The 10,129-nt window shown below is 31.6% G+C and overlaps 1 protein-coding gene across 1 annotated transcript; it reads left to right on the forward strand.

Annotated features, from left to right (window-relative positions):
* The first annotated feature begins 383 nt into the window (after positions 1 to 383).
* On the forward strand, positions 384 to 6,214 carry LOC134259171 (zinc finger protein 85-like). The gene is made up of 4 exons (XM_062741772.1): positions 384 to 402; positions 3,944 to 4,021; positions 4,590 to 4,759; positions 5,823 to 6,214. Exons 1-4 carry the CDS (start codon positions 384 to 386, stop codon positions 6,078 to 6,080), a joined length of 525 nt encoding a protein of 174 aa, XP_062597756.1. The 3' UTR covers positions 6,081 to 6,214.
* The last annotated feature ends 3,915 nt before the right edge of the window (positions 6,215 to 10,129 follow it).

Consider the following 10,129-nt stretch of genomic DNA (forward strand, 5'->3'; position numbering starts at 1 on the left):
CAGTATTTATGGCATATTGTAACTGTTTTATTCGTTTATCCTGACTTGACTGTCCATCATATAAGAAACTATAAATTATTGAAAAAATAAATCATTCTACAAAGATTAAGCTTCTTAAAACTGCATCAAACTTCAAGATCGAGGCCTTAAGGTCAGATATAATACAATCCGAAAGGTGTTTTTGCAAGTAAAGGGGAAAAAGTTCCACGGATAGAAAATTGTGGCCAAAATTTACATTTGTGATAAGTATGTAAAATTTACAGATCAATGTCATATATTAAAAGATTGTTTACCTTTCTGAAAGATTGTTTACCTTTCTGAAAGGTGTTGTTATTCACTGTAGGAAAGCTGATGACCGTAATATATAGTACGGTCATCAAAACATGTCGGCCGAGGTCGTCGGTAAGAATTTTTAAGTCATGATTTCAAACATTTGCTAGCTTATCTAATGTAAATTCTTGCAAAATTTGAATGTACGCTCATGACAACTTCCTATTGGTTATTATAACTAACGTACGTAATACAAACAAAAAACGGATGCTTTAATTGATACTGGTATATATTTTTTGACTGATTTTGATTTGAAATGATTGACATAAATAATAAATCTCTGAAAATACAAAGATACAAGACTTTGCTTTGCTTTCTATATAATTCCATACAAAATTTTGCACAAATTTTGAACCTTATAATTATGACAGAATCTTACAAAATTCTTCCAATACACTCGGTAAACATTACTCAGGTTACCAATTTAAATGTAAATCTATGAAAAATATTGCTGATTTCTGAAAAAAAAAGTTTGTGTTATTTAACCTTAAGAAAATAAATCTGTAGTAGTCAAAGTTTTTGACAATAATGATCGTAACAAACACACTCAACAAAGCAGGTGATGACTGTAATATAATTATAGAGATGGTCGTAGTACATGTACAAAATCAATTGATACGTATAATATCTTATTTTACATCAGTTCTACTTGTTCTGTTAAAGTTAGATTTTGACAGGGACCTATATACGAATTAGTATGGAGGTCATAAAAAAGAACTAATTAATAAAAACGTTTTAAAATGATTTAATAATTATACCCCCCGCAAACGAAGTTTAGGGGGGGTATATTGGAATCACCATGTCCGTCTGTCCGTCTGTCCGTCTGTCTGTCTGTCTGTAGACGATATTTTGTCCGGACCATAACTCAGAAACTATTCGAAGGATTTGTCTGAAAATTTGTACACATATTATTCACCATATGAAGTTGTGCACCTGATATTTTCATCTTGATTGGATTATTATTTTGAATTTTACAGGTGTTTTTTCATTTTTATTTTGTGGTTTTGTCTAGACCGTTTCTCAGAAACTATTGCAAGGATTAATCTGAAAATTTGTACACTTATTATTCACCATATGAAGGTGTGCACCTGGAATTTTCAACTCTTTTTGTTAATTTTTTTGCATTTTACAGGTTTTTTTTATTTTTATTGACTTGTTCATTTTGGGTTCATGTATATGGTTTGAGATATAGAATCTAGAATATCTGTTCAAAAATACAACAGCTTAAAACTACTCATAAAAACTTTAAAAAAGAAACATCTAGAATGTTAAAAACAATTTTTACATTGCACAGAAGATAATGTTATTTCATTTGTCTCCTGGGAATAATGACTGGACATGCATCCAGTTAAAGATAAATTAATGAGTTTGGTGTTGGAAGTTGTTAAGGCGTATCTCTTATCAAGTGTGTGTTATCTATCTCCAGGGAATAAGGCACAAGAATTAAAGATCTCTCTTCTCTTATTCTCTTAATTGTAATTTATTGTCTTTCAAAGCACTTCATTACTGGATGACCAGCTCTTTCTTTTCAAAATGCATTTCAAATTGATATATCAAGATTAATTTGATTTTTTATAATGGTTTTTTTCAACAATCAGTTTGCAGAGTGACATAACACATAATTGCAATATATTTTTTTAATGCAGTAATAAAAAAAATAAAATGAAAAAATTAAAACAAAATGTTACAATGGAATTACAATGTATTAGTTTTGATGTTTCATTTGGATGCACCTTTGTTTCATTCATTAAGAAACATGATGAGCAATTGTATTTCACTGCAAATTTTTGTAAGTAAATTGTGAACACCTCTAGATCCATAAAGTATTTTTGAATTGGCACCTTCTCTGAAAAACCCAGCGGGGGGTATTTGTCCCTATTGGACAGTTCTAGTTTTATTTTGTACTTTCACCTTCACCCATGTTCGTTGGATGTACATGTACAGTCGTTAATCTCTTAGATGGAAATAAGCCAATGGTCAGTACTGAATTATATATTTTTGAAGTTTTGTCAAAGTTAATTTGATAAAAAAAATATATAGGCCTATACATTCTGTGTATATTTGCTTGTTCATAATAGTTTCTATTTATAAGTATGTCTGTGCATACAAGTTACAACTGCATGCAATGAATGTGGATTTTATGTAATTATGATAATAATCTATTATAAGTTTCTTTATATAATTCAGGATACATCAAATATAATTAATAGGGGTAAATTGGCATAAGTTAATCTAGTGTTTTTTAATTCATTTGAGACAGGGAGAAAAAGGGTGTGTGTTAATGTAACGACAGTTATTTAGTAGACATTCAATGGAAGAATTATACACGAGTTAATTTCTCAGAAAATCAATTTGCAGCTCCTATTTATAATGAAAGCAAAATGTTTTCTACACTAGATATAACATTCTGGCATACTGTTATTTTGTTACATGTCTACAAGGTTTCTTTTAATTTAATTTAGTTTTATTATGCCAAACCGCATTATAATTATTTTTAATTTCTTTATTTTACTAACAAAATTTTTTACAATATATTTGATGGGTGTCCGGTAAAATCGTTGACAAGCTGTGTAGTGTGAAAAATAATCATCACTGTGTTCTGAAATTTTTCCTATTTATTACTTCATATGTTATGAATAAACATAACAAATTTCAAATAGATATATGCATAAATAAACAAATTATGAGATTTTTTGTTATATATTGTATCGCCTTATGGCGCATGGATGATAATGTCAAAAGCAGCACCATGTTTCATTTTTGCTAAAAATAAAGTTGGACAAGTCCCTTTTAAATTTATGAATTTCATTGATGCACATACTTCGGTCTACATAAACAGTTGAGGAACCAATCTGACAACACATATGAAGATTTAATAGTTAGTTACGGACAATATTCTCACCATTGTCCAACTAATAGACGAACATATCGAAGGTCGGCAATGACAGCGTCTTTTGCTAATACAATAGCAGTTTGTCCGTTAAGGTGTCATTTCAACCTCCAAATCAAACTAAACTGCTATCAGGTGCATGCGCCGTAACGTCGTAACGTCGTCAAACGTTGCCATCTTTCGTGTATTGTGTTTACCACTTTCCCATTTCGAATTCTCTGGAAACTGCCAAAAAAAATACCAAATGCACTGACAGTTTTAAAAAGACGACAAAATAGATTGTGAAATCGAATAGGAATAATTTTTATCCCAATCTTATGCATTTAAAACTTGTATTTCGAATTAATACTTGTTTACTGTATTCTCTAATAAAACCTTGATTTTTTTTTTTGGCAGTGCGCCGTAAGACCGTACCATGTGCACATTCAAGCATAATAAAATCTTTATTTTTTGTTTATAGATTACCAAAAAAATATAATGCACTTAAATATGATAAATAAACATTTACTGAAAATTTCAACTTAGTGCGTCCATTACTTTTAAGAAAAACGCCTTGTCCACAATTTTACCGGACAACCCTTGTGTTATAAGACTTGTTTGTTTGCCACTACACTTATAGTAAAAATTAACCACGATTTTTTTTTTAAATTGAAGAATTAAAAAAAAATATTTAAATATGCACTAGGTAGTGATTCTCATACAGAACTTCGCTATAATTTACAGAAATACCTGGTAATGATGGTTCGGAATTGAAGCTTGATCCGGACCCACCAGTGGCAACAACTGCACCTAGGAAAGGAGGTACGATATTCATTTTAGATATAAATATATGTTAGGTAGCACATGTACTAAATGTATTGTCAACTCAAGGGCTAAAACTTAGATTAAATAATTTTCATTTTTTCTTCAAAAACATCATATATTTTAATGTTTTTTTTTTTACTATTATGGTACTTAGACATTTATAAACTCAGAACAAAATTGCCTTTTTTATAAATCTGATCTGCTTTTGAAATGCAAAAAACCACTGAGCATATATCAACTCTAATTCCTGTATATAAATGTCAAGCATGATAGGACCGTAAAAACAACTACGAGATATATATTCAAGAGTTCAAGATATCCTGTGTGTAATATTTAAGGAATAGTCCATTGGGAATTCAAAACCCCTGTAATATTTTCATAGTACTTGAAATATCAGTGTTTGAGATACTACGAAATAAATTCGTATCTTCAATACAAATGCAAAATTTATAGAGTTACCAAACTTTGTTGAGGATTATTTTTCAAGTTGAAATATTATGGATAATGTATAGATATCTTACATGGAATTATATTTCATATTAAATTTTTTTATATATACTTTTAGGCGGATATTGTTGTGACCTATGTGGTAAACTGTATAAATCAAGCCAAATGCTAGTCATGCACAAGACAATAGCACATAACATTGGAGACTATCCTTACAAGTGTAATCAGTGTAATAAAGGATTTTTCAAAAAAGCAATGCACAAAAATCACATCCTGAAACATTATGGGGTGAGTAAGAACAAACTGAAAATATCTTCATTTGTAGTTATCAACCTATAATTTTTTTAGCCGGTAGTTTGGTTGATATACTTTTAGCTCATCTAAGCCGAAGGCTCAAGTGAGCTTTTCTGTTCACATTTTGTCCGTCGTCCGTCCGTCTGTCCATTTGTAAACCACTGGGCTGAAACTTATGTGGAAGCATCCTGGGGTAGTTTAGATTTCAAATTGTTCAAATCATGACCCCCAGGGTTAGGGCGAGGGCACAATAGGGAATCAAAGTTTTACATAGAAATACATAGGAAAAATCTTGATGAACATCTTCTCAAGAACCACTGGGCCAGAAAAGCTTAAACTTATGTGGAAGCATCCTGGGTAGTATAGAATTTAGATTATTAAAATCCTAACCCCAGGGGGTAGGGCGGGGCCACAATAAGGAATCAAATTTTTACATAGAAATATATAGAAAATTTTTTTGAAAATCTTCTCAAGAACCACTGGGCCAGAAAAGCTGAAACTTATGTGGAAGCATCCTGGGATAGTGTAGATTTTGCAAGGGGGAAATCTGGTAAAGAACAACATAGTCAAAGCTTCCCAGGTGAGCGGTATGACCCATGGGCCTCTTGTTATGTTTATTTTACTATTATTTTTTTTTGTTTTTGTTTTTTTAATTGTTTTTTTTTCTCTCGAAAAAAGTTTTTTGACTTTTTCTTAGATAACAAATAACTAAAAAAAAAGGAACTAAACATAAATAATCTACACTTGCGAAAAGTCTTTGAATGGGTTAAAAAACAAAAATAGAAAAGGAAAGAATTTCAATATCCTGGAAACTTAAAGTAACTCAGAATAACTGAAAAAAGTTTGGGTCTGGTACAATTTCAGATAGTCATTAGGCAACTGCAAAAAATATATATGTCTTATCTATTTCTTTTAACATGAAAAAGGTATAAATTTGTTCAATAACTTCATTAATTTTTTTTAGCACTGTCATTCATGGTTCAACTGAATATAAATAATTGACAGCCATATTACACTGACTTCATTGAATTTATATGTTGGTATTTTTTTTTTCTAGATCAAACAGTTTGAATGTCATAAGTGCCCAAGAGAGTTTACACACAAGAAAGACCTAGTGATCCATCTGAAAGCTGTCCATCTAAAACAGGAATTTGAATGCAAAGATTGTTTCAAATTATTTAAATATGAAAAGAGTCTAAGAAGACATGTTAAATCAATTCATGAATGTAAGTCATATAAATGTATGATCTGTGCTAAAGATTTTAAATATGAAAGTAACTACAAGAGACACTTAAAGAAGAAACATTCCCAGTAATGGTCATGTTCATTCATGTGTGACGAAGCCTAATAATGTTTGCTTTATGTAACTGGTTGATTGCCAAACTTTATCCGTTCTTTGCGGAAGAAATATAATAGAAAGCTGAGTAATTCATACAGCATATATGTAAACAATGGGATAAATATGTATTTTACAGTCACATGTGTATTAAATAATAAATCTTTCACTTTAGTATGGTTATTGGAGCTTCTGTTTTTTGGAAGGCTATGGTCTACATAATCATCATCAAGTCCATATCGTACGAGGGTTGATCCAAAAGTAATGTCACTACTTCGATAAAATTGCTACTAGTCGACGTAAATCAACGAAACTGTACATGATTGAAGCTATAATTTTTACAAATCAGTCCTGAAAAATTCAAATTAATATGATTCATACTTTTCAAAATATCAAATTATATACAAAGTGCAATTACGGTAGTCGCCGCACCTAAATAACGTCGAATGACGGATACGCGCCGTCATACTCTTGAACGCTGCCCCCTTCGTTTCATTAATAAATATTTGAGATTTACGAACACATTCACGTATATTTCTCTCTTTATAAGAATTATTTGCATCCATTGTAAACTCACTCTATACATAATTTAATCCTTTATCAAGTTTTTTTAATATTACCATAAGACAAGCTTTAAGTTTCTCATATCGCTGTAACTTAACCGTCTCTTTTTTGGACAACGTCAGACACCATTGAACGTTTCCGCCCGACCTCCCTTTATTGGCCTTTCTGTCCTTTGTTGATCATTCAGTGACCCATGACCCACTAAAAATCGCTTAAACCATCTATAAACAAGTGTCTTATTTGCATTATCTCCTCTGTGTGTGTCTGATTAATTATCGTTAGTTTATATAGGCGATTTCCCTATTTTGTAGCAAAAATGCATCACAGCTCTTTTCAGCGGTTATTCTCTATTTCGACATTTCCTTTGTTTTAAAACAGCAGATTAAAACAACAATGTTTATGATCAAAAAGCAATGAAGTCATTTTATTTTCAACTGAAGATTACAAATTGTCGAAAAATTTTGTCTTTGAAATTATTAGGCGATTAGCGTTTTTATTTTTGGATGCTTTTTAATGTGTTTGTCTTTCCTCATTCTAACAATTTACACTTTAAAACATGACGTTTAGTTGTGACGCGGCGACACCCCCTATGTTGAATATTTTAAACGTCTATAAAATAAATTTCATAAAACATTTTTCAATGAAAATTTCAATTTTGATTTAATTTATGTTTATGCATCTTTTATTATATAATAATTGATAATAAGACGTCAAATATTAAAAATATTGACACAGTGACATTACTTTTGGATCAACCCTCGTATATGTGGTAAAATCCTTTCTTTATTTGGGTTTTGGTAAATTCGAACACCAGATGCTTCTCTCCCAGGCAGACCAAATGTTGTATGGGGCCACTCTTTTGTTTAGGTATTTTTAGCTCTTCTTAGCCAAAGGCTCAAAGAGCTAATGTTATGGCCATTTGTGCGGTGTGCGTCGTGCGGTGTGCGTTAACTTTATAGAAAATGGGCCATAACTCAAGAACGCCTTGGCCAATCAGTGTCAAATTTGTCACAGGGTATCGTTGGCCCAAGGGCTACCATTTATACTAAAATAAGGGTTGTGACCCTTAAACAAGGGGAGATAATCAGGAAAACAAAACCAAAAGTACTGGTTGCTAAAAAATCTTCTTCTCCAGAACCACCAGGCAGATTTTCACCAAACTTACATACAAGGATCAGAATATGTTGAAGATGAAAAATTGTTCAAGGCATGACCCTGGGGCAAAGGGCGTGGTCTCAAGGTCACTTCAAATTTGACCTTAATTTACAATTGATAAAAACGTTTATATTTTGCTTACTATAAGGACTAGGATCATCAAATCTTGTAAGTTGATGCATCTTAAGACTTCACATCATGTTAAATCAAAATTAGGTCACAGTGACCTACTTTTTTAATTTTGCGGGCGTTTGTTTTCAAATTGATATATTGGACACTTTAAGGCCTATGATCATCAAACTTTGTTAGTTGATGCATCTTGGGTCCTTGAACAACATCAACTTAAAAGTAGGTCACCTTGACCTACTTTTTGAACTTTATGACTTATCCTTTTTAAAACATTTAATCCCATTATTGCAGACACTGAGAGGGTTAGAATCATCAAATCTTGTTAATTGCTGCATCTTGGGACCTTAAAACATATTTATGAAAAAGTAGGTCACTGTGACCTACTTATTGAATTTTGCAGGCATATATTTTCATATTGTTTAAAAGGCATATTTTGATTACCTTCAGACCTACGATCATCAAACTTGGTCAGCAGATGCGTCTTGGGACTTTGAAAAATGTTGACTAAAATGTAGGTCACGGTGACCTACTTTTGACATTTTATGGCTTTATTTAAGTATCTTCGGTATTTATTGCCTAAGAATCATCAAACTTTGTGAGTTGATGCATCTTGGGTTTTCGGAGAGTGACGACCAAAAAGTAGGTCACGGTGACCTACTTTTGACATTTTATAGCTTTATTTAAGTATTTTAGGTATTTATAAGCTTAGAATCATCAAACTTTGTGAGTTGATGCATCTTGGGTTTTCGGAGAGTGACGACCAAAAAGTAGGTCATGGTGACCTAATTTTGACATTTTATAGCTTTATTTTAGCATCTTAGGTATTAATAAGCTTAGAATCATCAAACTTTGTGAGTTGATGCATCTTGGGTTTTTGGAGAGTGACGACCAAAAAGTAGGTCATGGTGACCTACTTTTGACATTTTATAGCTTTATTTAAGTATCTTAGGTATTTATAAGCTTAGAATCATCAAACTTTGTGAGTTGATGCATCTTGGGTTTTCGGAGAGTGATGACCAAAAAGTAGGTCATGATGACCTACTTTTGAATATCTCGGATACATATTGGCTGAGAATCATCAAACTTTGTCAGTTGATGTATTTTGGCCTTTCGAAATCGCCTACTAAAAATTAGGTCACAGTGACCTACTTTTAACATTTTATGGCTATAATTAAGTATCTCCAGTACTTATTGGCTTGGAATAATCAAACTTTGTCAGTTGATGCATTTTGGTTTTTCCAAGAATGTAGATGAAAAAGTAGGTCAAAGTGACTTACTTTTGACTATCTCACATACTTATTGGCTTAGAATCTTCAATCTTTGTCTATTAATACATCTTGAGTCCTCAGAAAACTTCAATCTTAAAGTAGGTCATTGTGACCTGCTTATGGTTTTTTTTATAGCTTTATTAAAATATCTTCAGTTATAATTGGCTAAGAATCATCAAATTTTGTCAGTTGATGCAACTTGGCTCTTAGAATACTTAGGTTTAGAGGCTTCAAATAGAAGTGATAGGTTGTACAATTTATCAGAAGAGCGATTCAAGGCCCTTGGGCCTCTTGTTGATTTTCTTTCAGGTAAATCAAAATAATGTGATTTCTAAATTGACGAGCTTTAAATTGGCAAAGTCTTTATACCACCAATATCAGACATCTCATTTGCATAATAGTTTGAAATAATAACTAGTATACTGTTATTATATTTACCCGAGCATGATGTGATTTTCCTTTTCCGAAGTCTCAGTGCTTTCTGCTGGAGGAGATGGTGTTGCTAAATGCATCTGGTGAACAGGATAAACTCTCTTCTTATGAGTAGTTTCATGTGAATCAGTCTGTAATTCAAAAGGCTTGAGTATTTTTCAATATTCACTGGAATTGTTCTCAGAAACTAGGAGTAGCATTTAATAATAATAAATTTATTCTGAAGAATACTTACAATTAACAGTCTTTATCAGTTTAATAGTTTAATATTTAATCATGTTGGGTTTAAGCGTTTATGAGCTATGAAACTATGCAAACAGCAGATCCAAGGGCTGTTGAAACATCTTTTGGTCGCAACACACCGCTTCCTTTTAGATCGTAATCCTTAATATGCGATTTTAAACATGTTACCTATAATATTTCATATAACACATATTAATTTACTCTTTAAGTAAAAAGTGTTTAAGTGTTTTTGTTACC

The sequence above is a fragment of the Saccostrea cucullata genome, unplaced genomic scaffold, assembly GCF_032062105.1.
Source record: "Saccostrea cucullata isolate Sc308-1 unplaced genomic scaffold, CSIRO_AGI_Scuc_v1 ctg12665, whole genome shotgun sequence".
NCBI classification, from domain to species: Eukaryota; Metazoa; Mollusca; class Bivalvia; order Ostreida; family Ostreidae; genus Saccostrea; species Saccostrea cuccullata.